General features: G+C 41.9%; 1 protein-coding gene across 2 annotated transcripts; it reads right to left on the bottom strand.

The window, feature by feature from the left end:
• Nucleotides 1-4,502: 4,502 nt before the first annotated feature.
• LOC115794696 (uncharacterized) lies at nucleotides 4,503-10,944 on the bottom strand. 2 transcript variants are annotated; one of them, XM_030750330.1, is made up of 6 exons: nucleotides 10,755-10,944; nucleotides 8,881-9,233; nucleotides 8,655-8,730; nucleotides 8,190-8,268; nucleotides 7,639-7,822; nucleotides 4,503-7,510 (listed from the first exon to the last, which is right to left on the bottom strand). In XM_030750330.1, the coding sequence occupies exons 2-6, from the start codon at nucleotides 9,229-9,231 to the stop codon at nucleotides 6,932-6,934; spliced, it is 1,269 nt and encodes a 422-aa protein (XP_030606190.1). In that variant the 5' UTR covers nucleotides 9,232-9,233; nucleotides 10,755-10,944; the 3' UTR covers nucleotides 4,503-6,931. The 2 variants fall into 2 exon arrangements, with proteins under 2 accessions (XP_030606190.1, XP_030606191.1); XM_030750331.1 differs by lacking the exon at nucleotides 10,755-10,944 and adding an exon at nucleotides 9,417-9,539.
• Between the last annotated feature and the right edge of the window lie 9,217 nt (nucleotides 10,945-20,161).

Genomic DNA, 20,161 nt, shown 5'->3' with positions numbered 1-20,161 from the left:
TCACACTTGTGAAGTTTGAGCCAGATTGGATAATGTATGTGTGAATGACCGCCAATTAAATTTTCATGGCGAATGATCAAAATTCGCAGCGCCACAGCCACGCCCTTCAAAGAAAGCTCAAAAGCTTCACAATTTAGATTCACCCAGGTGTGTAGTTTAGATTGACCAAATATGAAGTTGCTTGAACCCCAGGAGGAGTTAGAAAAAGTACGAGTACGTCTTCAGCAGTGTTACTGAAATAAACATGGTTTTGTAGAGTAATGCTTTACCCGTGCTTTTTTAAGACTGTTGTTGTTGGTGTCAGATTATCTATAACATGATGATGATGATGAACACTGGATGGAGGGACAGCCTGTGAATATTTGCCTAGTCTCAGAATCTCCACTGCTGATAGGTGCCTACTAGGCCTCACCTTCACTAATTGGAGTGATTCAACTGGACTTTCTCCACCATGTTCCACCATGCTGTTGGTGTCTTCTGGAGCATTTAAACAGAGTTACCTGACACATGATATGACTGACTGTGTGGTACAGTCTGTGTGTATGTGTGTCTGTGCCATGCGCCTGTACAGTTATGAATGCAGCTGTTCCTTAGCATTTCACCCTCTCATCCACATACGGTCACTTCTGGCTAAAAAAAAACAACAAACCCACCCCCCCCCAACAACAACAACAACAACAACAGCAATGTGTCAGCAGCCAAAAAGCTAGTTAAAGCTTCAAAATGCATGCTCGAAAACCAGTGGGTGACATCTGAGTGTTCAAATGCAGTATGATGAAGAGCTGAAAGACTCTTTGCAATGAAGGTATCTTCCCTGACAAGAAAGGGTCCAGAAAGATAGTAAAAGTCATTGAAAGCCCCACACACACACTCACAAAGCGTGCATCAGCTGTCAGACAAATTCTTATCTTAAAGATTGGTATTCGTACTGGCCCTGATGTCACAAAGGGTGCATCCCTACATTTTTTAATTTGTTTTGCTATTTACTGATAGCCAAATGTTGACCTGAACTGAAACGTTTGGGTAATTTGGTCTTCAGTTTCTCGTTGATCAGCAAAGTAAGCAGTACATGAGATGCTAAATGTCAGATTTAAATATAAAGCTGTTCTCACAGTTTTCACTATAATTTTGGTAAAAACGACCTGGGTTAAGCGTTTGCATGACATTTACAATAATGATGCCTTAATCTGTGGGTAATCAAACGATTAGCCTGACAGTAAACAGCACGCATAGCCTTTCGCATTTACCCACCCAGCTACGACCACCCGTGGCCAACCTGAATCCCTTCCGTGTGCTGTCTGTCCCGCACACCCCACAGCACCCCTGCCCCCCACCCCTTCCCTCTCTCCAGCTAGTTCTATTATGTAATGACACCTCAGCACATAATATGACAATACCACAGATATTTCTATACAAATGCACACAGGAAAAACAAAACACACACAGGCTCACATGCACACACACATGCCCTTATCCCACAGTGGCAAACACAGTGATTTCAATTTGCCTGTGCAGCTAAAACAAGAGTAATGCAGTTTCATGGGGGCATGTGATGGGAGCTGTATGAATTAATCTATTATATTACTGGAATGCCAAGCATTTAGTGTGCAGTTTGTAATCCTAGTGCGATATCTGCAAAGCGCCGATTGTTGAGTCTTTAAGTGTTTCCTTTCAGTCTTCTCAGCTCCCAGTGTGATGTCAGCTATTAATGTATATTATCGCTTTGCTATAAATATTAACAACAGAGCAAAGTTTATGACTTTAGTTAAGTTATTCCCCATGTTCCCCCATAAAGTGTTTTGATTCATCAACTGCATGGTTATGGTATATTTTATCATGCTGACCCAGTTTTATTTCTGACAGGGGTTGTAAATCACCTTGGAAGATACAGTCTCAGGGGGCTCAGCTGTCTTCACTTCGCACATGCGCTGCTAGGAACTCAGTGTATGTGCAGGTGCTTAATTCTAACTCATAGGGAGTGAGCTTTTATCTCTCACTTTTGTCTCATTTATAGCCCTCTTTGCTTACCATCTGTGCCTTCTCTACACAGCTTTCTTTTTCCCCTCATGAGTATACTAAACCTGGTGATTCCCTTTCACTCAGTGTACTTAAATAATTAAGCAGCCGTGTGGGATGGTGTCATCACGAGCAGACTCCCGAGAACACATCCAGGCCAGAGAAACTGATGAGGATGTTATTTGCCTGTAGCTTAGCTGTGCCCCAAATATCACACACACACAATGTCATGATGAGACACACGTGCGTCCTTGAAAATTTAGTCCCGGTGTCTCTGTCTTTACCTTGTTCCCTGTTGGTAACATCAGAGAGATAGGGACCACAGATGGTGGGCAGAACAACCCCTTCAACCCCGCACACCAAGGGCCGTCATCTCCGTGATCTTCAGCAAGGCAGGGACGACTTCGAAATGGCTCTGATTTCCATTTCAGGGTTGGCCACTGTGCAATTTTAATGAGCATGCTGGCCGTTTTTGGACAAGTCTTCACTAAAAACCCCCTGTGGACTTACGGTGAGTAAGAGGCTATGTATGTAGTTGTAAAGTCAGAGAGCGGCTTCACCTCACGTGAGTCGTACTGGAGTGAAATTATGGGGGGAGGGAGGGGGGGTTAGAATAAGTGATTAAGCACCTCATTGTATTGTTCCCTTCATTATGTGCACAGTAGAACGGGAAAGACACCATCACATCATCAAGTTGTTAAAAACCAGTAACAGGATGTAGACCTACAATTAAAACCTACACAGCAAGGGATAAGAGGCGCAGTAAGTTCATTATGTGCAATCCTATTGATGGACAGACGCACATGCTCAATTAAACCAGCTCACGCTCAGAGAAGTGAAAACAACATGAACAGTGTTGTAATTTTAACTATTTGAAAATACAGCATGCAAACAGAATATTATAATCCAACTGAATAATTAAACACCAAACACAAACACAAAACAAATATAGCTTTTTCTGGTGGGGAAAATGATATTTATATATTTTGTTTAAAAAAAAAGTGGGAAAAACAACAGCCGATCTGTTAAACGCCGCTCAAAACTGTAGCGAGGTCAGGTTTTGTCCCTGTGCCCTCCACACATCCTTTTCCCGTCCTTTTCCTCTTGCCCCTCGTTCACATCCTCCAGAGGAGAACGGGGGGGTAGCAGTGGTAGGGAGATGAAGGGCAAGGGCTTTTTCTGCTAAAAACTGCATGGATACAAGGGGGGGGCGAGGGGGAAGGAGGGCGGAGGAGGAAGGGCTGTCTCTGTTGTTGTAACGTAGCACAGTCAGTGTGTCAGAGACAGGCCCATCACCAAATCAGCCAGTCAGTGTGTCAGAGCGTGCGACGGGGAGCAGAGCATGCATGTATGCATACGTGCAGCATGAAAGAGAAGTCAAAACCACACCCTCCTAAAATTTGCCTCTCTCATCCTGGTGTGCACGCAGTATTCAAAGATTTGATGCTGGGAGAAGAAGCAGGACGAGTTTGATGATGATTAATGCATGAAATTAACAATTCTGCCCCTTATCCAGTGTAACAGTCATTATTGTCATTTTCTGGTCATATTTTTTTTTTTTTTTTTTTTTTTTGAGAAGTTGTGAAAACGGCCGTCACAATTTCACAGTACAGCTATTAGATATTAAAAGATAAAAGAAGCTGGGACCAGCAAAGGTTTGAAGTTTTTTGTACAAAAAAAAATAAAAAATAACACACTCACTACCGAACTCAGTACACAGCTTTATAACTTAACTGGTTTTCACCACACTTTCTGTTTATTTTGAAGTAAAACTCACATTTTGTTACATAATATTACAAATTCACCCAGTGTGTGTTTGTGTTATTGTGGTTTTTTTTATTTTCTTTTATCACTTTGCAGGTTTAGTGTAGGTGATGCAGCACTGCAGCTCAATTTTTGATTTTCACCTTTTTTTTTGTTTGTTTGTTTTTTTAGAGCGAAGGTTAAAAATCACGGTGGTTGCCTGCAGAGATCAGACTTGAGCCTGTGCGTAATTGTTTTCTTGTGAAACCAGGACCACACCACACACACACACACGCACACACAGACACTACCGCACCAGACTCAGCTTTTAGCCTTTAGGAGGTATTTACTCATTATAACACTCTCACATGAGCACACATATAAGCTGAAGTAGTGTTTGGATTCTGATGTAGCAGCTGGTTAGAAGATCAGCCAGCCCCCCCACTACTCTCAGTCAGATTACAGAGGCTGTAGTCTCACACCCCGCTACCCCTCCTCTTCTTCCTGCCATCATCGCCTTCCCACCCCCACTCACGCACGCACACTTCAGAATGTACAGTCTGTAAATCTGCACCCCATTGAGTCACACATCTGTTTATTAAAAGCTCCTTTCCAAATCAGGAGACACATAATCAAAAGAAAACAAAATAAATGCATGAAAATTTGGGAACACACACACACACACACACACAGTTTCAGCGTTCAAAAATGTTTCATTTATTAAAAGTTTATTTTTTCTTCCTTTTTGGATCATTATTGGAAAAAAAAAAAAAACAAAGCCCGAAGAGCAATATCACATAAAAATGGGGTGAGTGAAAGACAGAGTTTAGTTTAGACAAAAAATATACTAACAGGATTGAAGGAGATGAAGGAGAGGAGAGGGCAGGGGCAGACGAGTGCAGCAGAGTGGGGGAAGGGAAGCAAGGGGGCAACTACAGTCAGCTTTTAAAATGTAGTGAGTCAAAGACGAAGAAGAAGAAGAAGAAGAAGGCAGCTGAAATAAACAAGACATTATTTATGACCAAAAAGCAGTGGTCGCTGCAGTAGAAAACATACATGAAAAAGGACATAATGAAAAATAAGTGCAATTGGTTTATTTGTCATACCACAACCATATTAAAAAAATAAAACACAGGAGTGGGGTGGAAGACACCCCCAGCCTCTGATCTAGAGTCAGCATCTGATGTATGGTAGCAGGATAACAGACTCATGCTGGATCTGTGACTGAGGGTTTGTATACTCCGTGCTAAAAAGAACAAAACAAACAGGCAGTAACACGTTGGCTGCCGGTGGCACTGTGTTCACACGTGGTGCTTTTTGGAGGAGTCTAGTAATGTAAATACCCCCCCCCCCCCCCCAATTTATAGTTCTGTAAATAACATATGAGCCTCTCATACCAATTCAACATAATTCCAGTCCAGTTATTTACAAAATAGATCAATCTAATCACGTTACTAAAACCCCTTCAACATTTCGATGAATACTATAAGTGGATTTCCAATTCAAAGAGCAAGCCTCCAATGAAACATGTAATTCAGAACAACAATAGCAGCCGTAGAGGGTGGTGCAAGATTTCCTCCCTTACATTTATATTTTCTCTGTGTTTTCAAGTTTTCAAGAGCACCATCAATAAGTGCAGTTCAGTCTGTTTCTCTCCTGATCAGAACCAAAAGAAAAGCCCCAAAGGAACACTTAAATACTACATGACAGACAGTAGCCACTGCTGTTGGTGTGTGTAATGGTCAGAGATGCAGGCTGTTCTGATGAGCTGTAGATGCTGGGATGCGAGAGCTGGATGCCGGTTTTGTAAGAATCACAGTCGATGATGTTGGGTTTTTAAGCTGTGTGTGACTTCAGAGGAAGGATGACTACATATTGGCTTTCACGATTGAATGTGTACTGGTTTTGTGAAATACAAGCAAACAATCAAAACGCAGTATGAATGCACTGAAAGCATCGAATGCTTTTCTTTCTTTTTTTTTCTTTTGAAAAACACATCCTATTTGGTAAAAAGGCACAGTAGTCCAAGAGACCAATCTTAAGATTTCACTTCTTTTTCCCCTCCTCATGATAGCAGTAAAAACCACAAGAAAATGTCAACAGCATCTTTCCAATCACCTCAAAAAAAAAAAACAAAAAAAAAACTGTAGGCCAAACTATGCAAGCGCACAGCAGGTGATAGTGAGCTGCCCAATAAATAAATATAAACAATAAATAGATGCAGTATCAGATCAACACATGAATAAATTAACTGTAACTGAGGCGAGAGTCACATGTCTTTTAGTGGTCCTTGTTCACTCCGTCAGCTGGTCTATTAAAAGTCTGGGATTGTAATGGTTTGCCGTCAGAGACCATCAGGAAACATCTGATCCACGACAGGACAGGAAAAGTTATGTGACCTCTGGTCAGTGCGATGTCACTCCTCGTCGATGCTGCTGATCTGCCAGCCGAGTGCCCAAACAATTCTTGGATTACATTCGGGAGTAGTGACATCATTTTTCCACCGTCTCCGATGGCTCCAACACAGCACACGTACCACCTCATTGCTCACATCACTAGCAACAAGATTTTCAGTTACCCCAGTGTCACTTTTTCCTCTCCAAAGCAGATCTACAAAAGAATGTAAAGAAAAACGTGCCGCCTGCCGTAAGACTAGAATCAGCTCACTCTGTTTAGCCTCATCAAAATAAACCCTGGAAGCTTTCATTTTGATTACTGACATCAGTTTTTCTATTTTCAGAAAGTTTCTTTCAAGTTCGGTGTCTGCTGAAACAGTCACCTATAGTAGTTTCTTTTTTTTGTATTGATTGCTTTCATGCTGAAGAGGAGGAGGTTATCTACTCCTCTAAATTCTTTAGAATCTCTCTCATTACCTGTACATTGCTTTTGAACCTTCACAACGACCTTTCTGCACATGTTTAGATTATAAATGTGATAACTGTTATTATGTCCTGTTGTTTGAAATGACTGTTTTAACTGTGGTCTGGATGATAGGTTATGTTTGATCCATCATTGTTTTCAATATCTATCAGCAACAAATATTTCCTCACTTCTTCTCATTAATGCATGTATAATCACAGGCCTTCAGCCTCTTCCCTTCTTCCTGTTGCAGCAGCTTTTAGCCCAGTGGTGTAACAAAGCAAGGCTGCCAGTTCTTTGCTGATTCAGTAAATCAGGTCTCTAAGGTGGTGGGGCACGCCCCAGGCAAAGGCTTAAGTGTAACAGGGGGAGACTGGCTCTGACCCTGACGTGTCTCAGTGGTCCCCCTCTCACTCTTTTGCCCAGCAGCAGGCTGGCTTTGGCACCGGATTGGCTTCTTCAGATTTTTGGGGTGCTTGTAAGGTGTGGTGGAAGAGATGGAGCTGTCCTGTGTAGCTGGACTCCCCCTCCTGCTGGCTGTGAGGACATCGTGCGAGAGGCAGGTCTTTCGTGGGGACAGGATCGGTGCAACGTGAACCCACGTCAGGCTCGGCTCAGAGCTCTGACCTGCTTTGTACTTCGACAGCTTCCCATGTTCCTTGCTGTCACTGTCTTTTTCACCATTTTTGTCATCATTTAGCTGGCTGCTGCTACTGGCTGCATCTGGCAAACTTTGATTTGCATCGGCTGCTAGTGACAGAGAGGAAGAAGGTCCATCCCCCTTATCGTGATCTTTTTTCACCCTGTTCTCTCCTGCATTGATATGAGGGCACTTGAGAGGTACAGGGGAAGGCGTGGGGGAGTCTGTACCCGTCCAGCTGAGTCTGCGCTTCTGTAAAATAAACAGAAGAATAATTTGCCAGTGAATATGAACAGGAGGTTTTTATCAAATTTGCAGTGCTGGTGGGGTGGAGAAATGTTTATGTGTGTTAGCAAGCAGTCAGGAATGTGTGTCCTCACCTTAACGGGAATATGTAACTGATCCCTGTGTTTGTGCGGCGGGGTGGAGCCAGGAGCATCCCGGAGGGAGCAGGTGGGGGATGAGGCGACACTGGAGGCTGCAGACACAGGCTGAATGGGAATTTGGGGAAACCAAAGTTTTAGCATCATCTCCACCTGAAGCAGAGTGTTCAGATACTTCTCCCTGTGATAAAGAAAAAGGAACAAAATTTAGGCAAGGAACAGGTAGGAATAAGTAGGAACAGACGTGGATATTTATGACCCTTCACGGAGATCTAGGTAAAATTTCCTCAGATGTTTGGTGTTTGTCTGCACTCTTAGTGAAAACTGTAACTCTACCTACCTAAGGACTGTTCAATAAAACATGCAATGCACAGTGAGACAAGAAATCTAAGACCAACTCACTGGTCCCATGTACGGTTTAATAATGATAATAATAATTCTTAAATGCAGCTAAAACCTCTCATGATGCCGGGACAAAACAAGAATGCATAAAAGACTGGAATCACTGAGGGCTGATGGATGGTGGGACAATTTGGATGACATCTTACCCGCAGTCGGGTCTCTGTAAAATCCCAACAATCCTCTGGATACGATCCATGGCCACGCTCTGCTGGAAACTACTCAACCCTGTCAATCAAAAAACATAATCCTTCAGTCAGCATTTACAATAAATGAATTTATATGTGGGCACGCACAATCTCACACATGTGCACACGCGCTAACTCGTGATACTGGTAAACTCTCGCAAGCTACTGAGCCAGCGACAGGACTCTCGCTTCACACACACAGACACACGCACACAGACACACACACTGCACTTTGGGCTGCATCAATAGGCTGCATCAATACAGACTGCCACTCAAAGGAAAATTCACTATTTCAATGGACTGAGGCCATTTAAATTGTGTAAACCTGTGTTCAGCGTCTACAACTGCAGCAGCTAGTGTGCACACACACACACACACACACACACACACACGCCTCCTGGAAGACGGTGAAGTAAGGATGCTTACCCCGGTCGAATCTGCCCCTCTTCAGTCCATTCAGCAGCTCTAGCAGGGGCCTGATGAAACCCTGCAGCTCAGCACACTGACAGAGGAGAAGAGAAAGAAGATAGATTATGAGTTGGTTTCGGTCAGGCCTGTCTGTCTGAAGCAGTCTGCTGGGTTTTCCTCTGCACACACACTATGTCAGCCCTCTCCTCATCACTCTCCTTTTTTGCCTCATCACCTCTCTTACCTTCTGAGCAAACAGCAGATCTCCCTGTGATTTTGAGGTCTGACTCGTCGGCTTCGTCTTCCCCAGGCTGATGTGAGCTGCTTTGCCGCCACTCTCTGACCTGTACGAGTCCTCCTCTTCCTCTTTATCGGTGAAGCCGTCACAGGTCCACTGTGACCCGGGGCTGTCTGATCCCCCATTTCCACTTGCCGTAGCCCCGCCTGTCCCACCTATGATGACAGAGGGAGAGCTGTCTGTCAGGAAGACGTCTGTGTCGTCCTCTGTCTGCTCTGAATCGCTGAACAAGAGGCTATCACTGGAGCTCAGGGAATCAAAGGAGGGCTGAGAGGAGGTGCTGCCCTGGGACTGCATCCCTGTTGGGACAGAAAAGATTAAAGATTATTATGATGGAAAGAAACACAAGTGTGGCTTATTTGAACACTGAAACCCAGCATTTCTGAAGTGAGAGGAAGTTGACATGGAGGTAGACAAAGAATACAAGAAGTGAAAGCATCAAAAAACAGTTCTTAGCATTTGGCGATACTCCATTTTCCTACCTCTCTACCAAAACTAATAACCCCTATTACTCAAAATGGTGGGTATAGCAGTGCCCTAGTTTGGCACTGGGGGTAGGCAGTAGGCACACAATAGTAGCGCATGTCTGGCTTCCATTGAGGAGGTTGGAGGCTGTAGGAGAGTAAAATGTGTGAGGGGGATGGGAGCTTGTAGAGTAGTGAAATCGGAATAGGCTTGTTCTCTCTCTCTCTCTCTTTGCCACAGCCTCTAGTGCTCTCTCTAGCCCCTCCTCTCTGTCTCGGGCTTGCTCTCCACCCCCCCCCTTGGATTCACACGCGCACACACACACACACACACACACACACACACACACACACACACACACACACACACACACACACACACACACACACACACACACACACCCATACAAACCACTCTCTTTCCTCTCCGGCTGCATTTCTGTATGCTTCTCATCCCTCTCCGATCTGCCTTCAGCTCATCCTGTTCGTTATGCATACAAGCCTGGTGCCCCTCTTCCTTTCCTCTCCAAACCAAGCCCTCTTCTTCCTCCTCTTACTCATATTTTTACAGTCTGCATCTCTGGCCATGTGCCTTTCTCTCATCTGTGTTTTTTCCTTTCTTTCTCAGTTTGTGTAATCTCTGGTCCCACCAACCGGGGGATTTCAGGGGTAACCGTAAAATGCTCAATAAGGAAATACGTCAACATAGCTCTTATCAACACCAGAAAAATAAAGTCATTCACAAGTGGAGATTGAAATGAAAGCCTATAAAGATAAAGAAACACTCAGTCTTTGTAACAGACAGCATGCTTTGCTATTCGTTTGGTGGCTGTAAAACCAAATGGCAGATTCTTTACATGAATGAGTCAACAAGTTCAAATACTATGAGGCAATCTGATGCTATTTCTGTTTATGTACAACCCCTTTCTTAGTTCATAGCTTGAGGTGGATAGAGATGCGCTGGGATTGGATGGTGGATGTGTCGCCACAGCCTGCACAGGTAGACCACGAGGCTGCGTTTCAGGTGTTTTCTGCCTGCCTGTGTCTGTGCCCACCACCATGCCCACAACAGGGACTAACTGAACTGTACATTCATGCCATCTAAAACCGTTTAGAATATCAGACACTAACATAATCAATAAGTTGTCGTTAAACCAAAAAGAAAATGTGATCAATCATTGTACTTTATAAAAGCTCTGGCAATTCATATTTAGGAAACACAGCTTTAGGATATCTTCAAATTATACCGGGGGAGGCAATTATTACAGGATATAGCGGGACAGGAAATTCCTTCAGGTTAAGCTGCCAACTTCGGGAAACCAAAAAAAAAAAAAAACGCTTTTAGAAAATACTCACCTTCAGTAATGTGCGATTAAAATGAATAGCTGCTTAAAAAAAAAACAATCGAGGATGGCTCTGTCTTCTATTTTGGTCCGTCAGTCCACACTCCACGGCTGGAGCAGCATCGGGACGCCGAGCATCACCTCCCTCTCTCTCTCACACACACACGCACGTACCGCCCGGCCTGCCGTTCATCGGTCTGTGCCTGCGCTGCCCCTTTCTCTCGGCGGTTTACGAGCGTCAACATGTGCGCAAATCCACGTGCCCACGCTCTGTGCGCACTCCATTGGCTGCCGTCGCAGCGGGGGCGCACGTCATTGGCTGAACCTTTCAGCCAGTGATCGCTTTACTATCCGCTGACTGGACGGCGGCCCGGGCACTCACGGTCCTGCCCACTCATGTGTTGCCCGTGAGTGTGGTGTCGGGGCTGGGCTGGGCTGTTCTACTATAGAGAGCGGGTGTAAACACACGCAGGCACGCACTACGGCGTCGGCCCGAGAGGTGCACAATATGTTCTATGCATCTGATGTACGCAGAGATTACTCGCACTGAAAACGTAAAAACGTACATATACTAAAAAAAATAAGGAACTTAAAACGTTTAGCAGAATGAATGCATGCAGAGCGAGCGACCACGGGGAAAAATGATATTTTCTTCTCCTTTTTCAGCCTTTCAAATAAGGCCTCACAGGTAAAATGATAATCAATTGACCTGTAATGTACTTAAAGTTTGGGCCAACAATACGAGATATTTTTGGTTATATTGCCAGGAACAATCGAGAAGATCACATTTCTTATGGTGGCAGTTACTCTGCTAGGAATAGGCAGTGGAATTCTTTCACCCTTGGACATCTTGGCTTATATAACTGTCGCTGTTAGGGAGATATTATTTATTTTCAAACATTTCTTGCAGTTTTACACCACCTGATGTGAGTAGTCTTTACTTTCTTCAGTGTAAAACTTTCCAATTCAAATGTCTAGTATCACGAAGATCTCATGGTGGTTGAAGAACTGGAATTCAGTGGATCAAAGTTGGAGCTGATAGGTGAAGAGTGTACCAAAAATGAAACATTTTATTTAAAATGTGATAGTCTGCTTTGTGTCAGAGCGGTTACATGTTTAAGTTAAAAATGCTGCTGCATGTACTCACAGGGATGTGGACATAACACAGCAAATCACCTTCCGTGATGTATAGCCATACTGCAGCGAACTCACTGACCCTTTCTTGAAACTTGCAGTGCAGAATACCAACATTCGCGGATCATACATTCACACATCATTGTCACATGTCACATACTTATCTTACTGGTATTTTCTCTCCTCATTAGTCTATTGTAGGTCATGATTTTACTGGTTTTGACTAGTATTTTTAGATGTGAAATGCCTGGCATGTCTCAGTGAGGGATAAAGGGCCTACCCTTCCCCCACCACCATGCTTAACATACACATGAACCCACTGACCCTCCTCAACATACACAACAGGCTGTGTCCTTGTTAGATTGACTATTACTGTCATTGAGGATTGTAACTATGTCAACTCCCTCAGTATTTAGTAACCCAGGTGAGCAAACAAAACCCCTCTAATTGTCAGAATACAATAACAGGTGACCTTTGGTAAAAAGTAAACCAGGGAAAAGGTTGTATGTGCTTGTATGTGGGCTACGTGAGCATTCCTCTGCAGCACATGAACCCACTGAACCTACTCTGAGTTCATGCTTGCTAAAGACCACCCCCATCATTTCCATCTTTCTGTCTCCCATCCCCCTCAAATCCCATCCTCCACTTGGTTTCCGTGTTTTCTCTCTTTTCTCATTATCATTCCTTGTATTGACAAGCTTAAGTATCCAACAGAGTGGTCACGGCAGGTCTATGGAGGATGCGTTAGTCGATAAAGTAGGTCAAAGTTCAATGTGTCAAACTGGTCCCTAAGGTGGAAATCAGAGGACTCCATTGGGTTGTATGTAATAGAAATTGATGCATGAATGGAATAAAAATGGATTCTATTGGCTCTGAAGTCACAGTGTGGTGTGCATGATTTGCTTGATTTTGGAACTTATATCCTCAGGTTATAGATGATTTAGAATAATACAAAGAGGAAGATGAGAGAGCTTAATTACAGTATCTAAGTTAAATATTTCCATAATTACTTCAGATAGAAGATACTTCCAGGTAAAGTCTTGCTCAGTGTGAATCATGTAAATGTTCAGGTAGTGAAAGTTGAAATTCCTGTTTGGTGAGGTGAGAACCAGACACTAGAACTGAAACATTATCAGCCTGATGGAAGACAGCGATAGAAAGAGACTGTAATGTAAGGTGGGGACAGTTTACAGTTTAGTCTCTTCGTATCTTCGTCTTCCATTAGAAAGCCAGAGATACAGAGCCTGACCAACATAGCTGGGCAACTACTACACACTGCTACTTTACCCTCTGTGCACTACCTGCCTTCTTCCTCAGCTTCCTCTCAATTAGAGGAAATGTAGATTTTACTGGCATATCACAATGAAATAATTTTCAGAATGGAACGTGATAAAACATACTGTACATCTCTCTTGTAGTTCTTATGTGTTTGGGTGCACGTGCCTCAATGCCTGAACAGTTTAGTTCACTTCACTGCAAGAAAGCAGAAGCAGTACTACTAGACTGTCATGGTCCTGGGCCGTTTGCCCAGTGTTGTGTTTTATCTGTGAGGTTCTGGTTTCGTTTGTATCTCTGCCGTGTTTTTCAGTTTGCTTACAGTTAGATTCTTAGTTTGTTGTAGTTTTTTGAATTCTGCTTTTAGTTATAGTTATTGTATTTTGTTCTGGTTTCCCTTTGTTCTTGTCTTCCTCGTGTCTCCGTGTTCCTGTGTCTGTCTTGTTTCCTGTGTCTTTGCCCTTTGTCTCGTGTCTAGTTTCACTTCCCGTTGCTTCCCTGTGTGTTGCGTCTAGGTTTCCATTTAATCATGTATCCTTAAGTTCCCAATAGCTTTAGAGTTTAGTTCTCCCTGTGTGTTCCCCTAGTGTTCCTCCCTTTTGTGTAGTGTCTGTTTTCCTCAGTCTGTCTGCCTCCCCGTGTGATGTCAAGTTTGCATTTGTTTCCCTGTCTTCTCTCTTTCTGTCTTATTTTGCTGGTCTTGTGTTCTGTGTGTCTTGTGTTCGCTTTGCTTCCCCTTGTCTTGTTTGTGTAATTTTGTCCACTTGTCCTTTCCTGGTGTGTGTGTGTGTGTGTGTGTGTGTGTGTGTGTGTGTGTGTGTGTTTGTGTATTTAAGGTCTCAGTGTTGCGTTGTCATCCATGTCCAAGTACGCTGTGTGTGCGCTTTTGTTTGTTAGTTTTCCCCTCTTGTTGTTTTGGTGTAGAGTGTGTCCTGCATTTGGGTCCAGCCCTGCCTGCCACACAGTGACACATAACACGAGACTATATTTCACATTTTAAATAAGTTAATATTTGGTTTGAAGCTTTGTACTTTATTGCCTACTTCATAATTATTAACTACTGAATCTGCTGCTCAGTGCTAGTGTACTCACCTTGGGACAAATCAGGTATGCCATGCAGACATGCCTGTTTAACTAGATTCCAGTTAGTACCGTACAAACTCTCTCTCAAAGCATTTGCAACTACAATGTGATTACAGCTTTTGAATCTGAGAAAGAAAACCCCAGTTCTAAAAAGAAAAAAAAAAAAAAAAAGCTGGGATGCTGTGAAAAATGCAAATAAAAACAGAATGCACGGATTTGAAAATCTTGTAAACCAACATTGTATTCACAATTGAACGCAGAAAACATCAAATGTGTAAGCAGAAAATGTTCCATTTTATGAAAAATCTTAGCTCATTTTGAATTTGATGGGAGCAACATGTTTCAAAAAGGCTGGGACAGGGCCATTCATCCCCTCTTTAACAACAGTCATCTGGGAACTGAAGAGACCAGAGCTGGACCTCTGGAGGAAGGATGTTCTCCAATTTTTGTCTGATATAGGATTCTAGCTGCTCAACAGCCCTGGAACAGCACTTTCCTAACAACTTTTTGTAAGATCTCAAGCATTCATAGATTGCCATAATCAAGCACCGAAGGACACGATTATGTTCATAATATTTTAACAAGTCACTATTTAAAAAAAAGTTGTCACCACAAACATTACGGTTTTATTCAGAATCCATCGTCAGCTGAGGCCGCAGAGATCGTCTCCGCTCACATTTGCGGAGCAGACGTGTGCTACAGAATAAACAGGGATCTTCACATGTCGGAGACAGATTTGTGAATGAAACCGGCTGACACGCCCCCTTCACAGACTTGGCCAATAACGAGTGGAAACACTTTAGCCACACCTCCCAGTGGACCGCTGACCAGCCAATGGGAGGGCGGCGAATGTTACCACTGTTGCATAATTTGGCTGAAGTGCTTCACGTTTGAGCGCTCCGGTGCATTGTGTGAAAGGATGGAGCTGAGAGGCAGACAGCGGAGGTGGAGAACAGCTAAAACCGCAGCATCAGTGCCAGAGATGTTAGAGTCACGAGTCAAACAAACCACAGTCAACAACCTGAAAGAGAATAATACAGAGAAAAAATACAAACATTAATGAGCATACTTTGTATTTTTTTTTGTATTTGTATTTGTATGTGAAAAGGGATATCTTTTTTATCTATCTATCTATCTATCTATCTATCTATCTATCTATCTATCTATCTATCTATCTATCTATCTATCTATCTATCTATCTATCTATCTATCTATCTATCTATCTATCTATCTATCTATCTCTTGTTTCCATGCTTGATGCAGTGATGTAACCTTTGCAGTTTAATGTTTGAAATTTATCCTTGAATCCACAATGTGATGTAATCTACATCAAAAGACTCTTGCTTGGATTGTCCCTGAGGTGTTAAAGGGAACTGCATCCTAAAAGGAAATTTATATCCAGTTTAAAAGTAGTTGTACAGCTTATCAGAGCGTGGAGACTTTAATTGATGACGTAATTTGGTGGCACTTCCAGTTCACAGTGAAGTAGTGATGGAGTCACGTGGGCTCAGTCTTTTTGTTTTCATTAGTTTCTTTTTTTTTTGTGATTCACTATTTTCCATCAAATTGTTCCCTCATTCATCGTCTGTGGAGCAGTTCTAGTCGATCTTTCCAATGTTGCAGAAAGAAGTAACACGGTTTAGGGCGTATTTTCTGCTCTTATTGCCTACAATAAGATGTCATGTGGATATGGCTCCCCCTAGTGTTCACACTGAACCTGTCTTTTTTTTTATTTTTTATTTTTTAAATGACAGTTTTTTCTTTTGCCATTCTCACATCAGGAGCGTCATTCTCACTGCTCTTAATCCAGTTCTCAAATCAGTAACACGTTCCTCGACCCACATTAGCTTTTCTCGTTGTTTTTGTACACACTGCTATTGTTTCTACACATACCTCACTGCTAAAGCCATTAGTCATTGTGTTGAGGCATTTCTCGTCTGAATCTCACAGCTCATCCAAACGGTTTGTACTTTTGCCAGTCCAAAGTACAGATCTCTTGCAGATCTCTTGGTATTTTTTTCAAATTACTTCAATTTTTTTTCTTCAAATATATATGAAAGAAAAGGCCAGTCACACACTGTCAGTGGCAGCAGCAAAACCGCCCTTCAATTGAAAGCAAATATAATCAAATGTTCTCAGAAAAGGTTTAGTTGAAACAAATTGAGAAACGTGCTCTCAGTCTTGCATCACATGTGCAAGTCATGGCACTGCTAATTGCATACAAGCATATACTACACAAATACATAGAGTGGCCTTATTGTGCATCATTCTCACTACTCTTAATGCAGTTCTCAAATCAGTAACGCATTTCCCTGCCCACATTAGCCTTTCTTGCTGTTTTTGTACACGCTATTGTTTCTACACACACTTCACTACTAAAGATATCTGTTACTGTGCTGATGCACTCACAACTCATCAAAACAGTTTGTACTTTTGTCAGTCACAGTTCCACATCTTTCGCTTTCCTGAATACTGTCCAGTACTGCATTAGTGTTTTCAATCAAGTTACCTCAAACTTTTTTCAGATACAGTACGTATGAAAGAGCAAGGCCAGTCACACGCTGTAGCAGAGAAACCGCCCTACAACTGAAAGCAAATATAAACAAATGTTCTGAGAAGAGGTTTAGTTGAAACAAATAGAAATGCACACTCTTGTGTCACAGGTGCATATCATGGCACTGCTAATTACACACAAGCATATACTAGATATATGCACCCACTGATCACTTTATTAGGTACCCCTTGCTAGTACTGACACCCTTTTGCAGGACTGCTTTAATTCTTTGTGGCTTCGTAGATTCAACAAGGTCCATGTTGACAGGACAGCATGGTGACTGTGGAGGCCGTTGGAGTACAGCGTTTTACTAATCTTCTATTGTCCAATTTTGGTGTGTCCCTGCGAAATGTATCCTCAGGTTCCTGTTCTTAGCTGACATGGGTGGGATCCAGCGTGGTCTTCTGCTTTCTGTAGCCCATCTGCACCAAGGTCTGATGCGTTGTGTATTCACAGATGCTCTTCTGCATGGCTTGTTTGTAACGAGTGGTTGATTGAGTTACTGTTTCTTCTCTCCTCTGACATTTAACATCAACAAGCCATTTTCACCCAGAGAACTGCCGCTCACTGGATATTTTTCTCTTTTTCGGACCATTTTCTATAAATCCTGGAGATGGTTGTGTAGGAAAATCCCAGTAGGTCAGCAGTTAATGAAATACTCAGACCAGCCTGGCTTTAACCCAGGGGGCATTGACTCAAAGGGTTGCTGAGCCATTTATTATAAAACATGATGAAACACAGTGAACACGAAGCATTGTGCTTCCTGTAAAAAATGAAGATAATAGATTTGGAAAGCATGATTATTTACATTCTCGCTCAGCATTTATGTCACTTGGTTCTGACAGAATCAGCAAAGCTGTTTTTTCTGTCTCTAGTCTTGATACTATTTTACAATATCCAGATTGAGACTTTTGTTTTTAGTGATACGTAATGTTTAATGACTTGATACTTTTTTACAGTAAGTATCTAAAACCACAAAGATACCCCAGCCTTTTTCCTTCTTTTCTCCCTTACTTTTCCTCTCAGAGAAACAATTTTAAAGGTAAGCAGGAGACCCAAACTAGAGAAATAATGTGGACCTACATAGGAATCATTATTGAGTCCCTGAATTTGTATGAGTCTTTGCACAAAGCCGTGTTACATTTAGTTCATTGGCAGGAATGCAAGTGTAAATTAAGCAATGGCTCAGGCTGTTGCTGAGGGTTCAGTTCAGTTCAGTCATTTTATTGTTCCTACTTGGACTGTTATTCAAGCCAATAAAAAAAAAAGAGACAGAAAAGAAAACAATAAAAACATAAATCTGCACCCATATTGTTAATTAACTTTAAAACCTTTAGGCTCACACTGTGGCCACATACAGTAACAGTGACCAGAGGGCGACTTCCAGTCCAGTATTTAACTATGGCGATACCTCATCTACGACATCATCACACGCAGACACATCCCGCACAGTCATGCATATAGCTACATGTGCACAAAGAAACTGTCCTCTGATCACACCTGCAGTCTGCTGACACAGTTACAGCTGAGGAAAAAAGCGCAAGTGGACAACAATCTTTGACTCTGAGGGTGAGCGACAGAGCAGAACATCATGTTCTTCTTTTTCACACATCCCTTTCAATCAAGTTTAGGAATGTTCAGCCATTGTTTGCCCTTTAAAGTTCAGCTGAAAAAGATAAAAAGGCCTTTAAGAGACCTTTTTACAGCAGCTGTTTTGACATGAAATTTATCATAGGGGAAAAGTTTGGGAAGGTATTATCTTTGGCTCTTCTCTGGCTCCAGCCCTTTTTTGTCTATCTTGAAAGTTTGCAATGAATTTGGGAAAAGGGATTTCAAATTTGTTCCCCGTTCCTCGGAATCTGCTGCAAAATCAAATAAATGTGATTTTAAATGACCTGAAAGAAGTTACTTCAGGCTTTTTTGCTTGTGCATTGCTTAAAACATTTGTAAGACTACCACCACAGCTGCCCTAAATTAACAATGCTGGTAATTACCAAAATCATTTTTTTATGTTTCTGCAATGCTTAATCCACCAGTATGCACAAGCTCTTTGATTGAAATGATATTTTTAAAGCTAAAATATAATTACTGTTGTTATCCATGAAGGTTCAAAGTTAATGTTTTACAAAAAGAAAGAAAAGAAAAGAAAAGTAGCAAAGCACATTAATATTTTTTTTTAATTATTAAGTTGCCAAATTACAGTTATTTACTTGAATTCCTGAACAGAAAAATTAGTTTTAGTGGTTGAATTTTATTCATCTTGGACTTACAGAGCGCTGGCTCAAATTTGGGTATAAAACCATGAATTCAGTTTGTTATTTGCCTAATGCCTTACTCTGATATTTTGGACTTCACTGACATTAACACTCATAGATCTTGGTAATTTTTGTACTTTCCTCTTTATAATTTGTATATATCATCTATATTTTCAGTGCGTGTGTTACTAGTCTATGCAACCACTATTGATTGTAATGCTGTCTGTCTTGGCCAGGACTTGTTTTACAAAAGAGATTTTTATTTTCAAGAATCACGCTAATCCAGTTAAATGAAGGTTAAATTAAAAAAATGTAAGATTGGAATTACTCCCACTATTAATTAAGGCTTTGTTACTAAATACATCAGAACCTTCACCACTGTCAGTAGTGAAACCTGTTTCATGTTCTCCACTTGTTACTTCCTGGTTGAAATAGCTTCTGCTGGAACTTTAGTCTGTCACCTCTTAGCTTTTAGATGATGCTGTTACAGTTTGGTGTTTGACACCAGACATTTTGCCTCTTATCTGCTGCCCCATGCTGTTGGTTCTTTAGTAATACTGTGCATATCTTTATGCCTGTTTATGTGTAAATATAAGGAATTTGGTATTAGAAGATGATCTGTAGTTGCCTCTTTGCGTACAAGAAGAGTTAAATACAAATGCCTTTTTCTTTTTGGATGAACAATAACTGTAAAACATGAAGAGGATTAACTACCACTCTCAGAAGAGTTCACATTTGGAACAAAATGCAAGATGCTGACTCTCAGGAAGTTTATTCTAGTAACAATGAAAAGAAAGCACTGCACAAAGCTGGTAACAAACTCCAGCAATCCAGCAAGGAGAAGAAAACAAAACTCAAGAAAATTACTCAACACACAAGAAAAAAGCAAGGCAAAGGCTGGTAAAATGAATTGGCTAACAATGGAGAAAACAGAAGATGAGAAGAAACAAATTATGAAACAGATGACAGGCACAGAGAACCTCTTTCTGCTGTGCTTTGCGTGTTCCAGCTGGTTGAAGCTTAAGTTAAAAACATGTCATGTGCACCCTTGTTTGATGCGCCTCCAGTTGCCGTCTGTCCCCTCTGTCCTGCAGATGCATATTAGGAATGGAGACATCC

Source organism: Archocentrus centrarchus, chromosome 16 (assembly GCF_007364275.1).
Source record: "Archocentrus centrarchus isolate MPI-CPG fArcCen1 chromosome 16, fArcCen1, whole genome shotgun sequence".
In the NCBI taxonomy this organism is placed as follows: Eukaryota; Metazoa; Chordata; class Actinopteri; order Cichliformes; family Cichlidae; genus Archocentrus; species Archocentrus centrarchus.
The sequence above is the reverse complement of the archived record's forward strand: the minus strand, read 5'-3'. Positions and strand labels throughout refer to the sequence as shown.

Coding starts and splice junctions, on each gene's coding strand:
- LOC115794696 (XM_030750330.1), bottom strand. CDS start 9,231: ATGCAGTCCCAGGGCAGCACCTCCTCTCAGCCCTCCTTTGATTCCCTG. Junction 8,731..8,880: donor ATCTGCTGTTTGCTCAGAAG/GTAAGAGAGGTG, acceptor CTCCTCTGTCAG/TGTGCTGAGCTGCAGGGTTT. Junction 8,269..8,654: donor GAGGGGCAGATTCGACCGGG/GTAAGCATCCTT, acceptor TTTGATTGACAG/GGTTGAGTAGTTTCCAGCAG.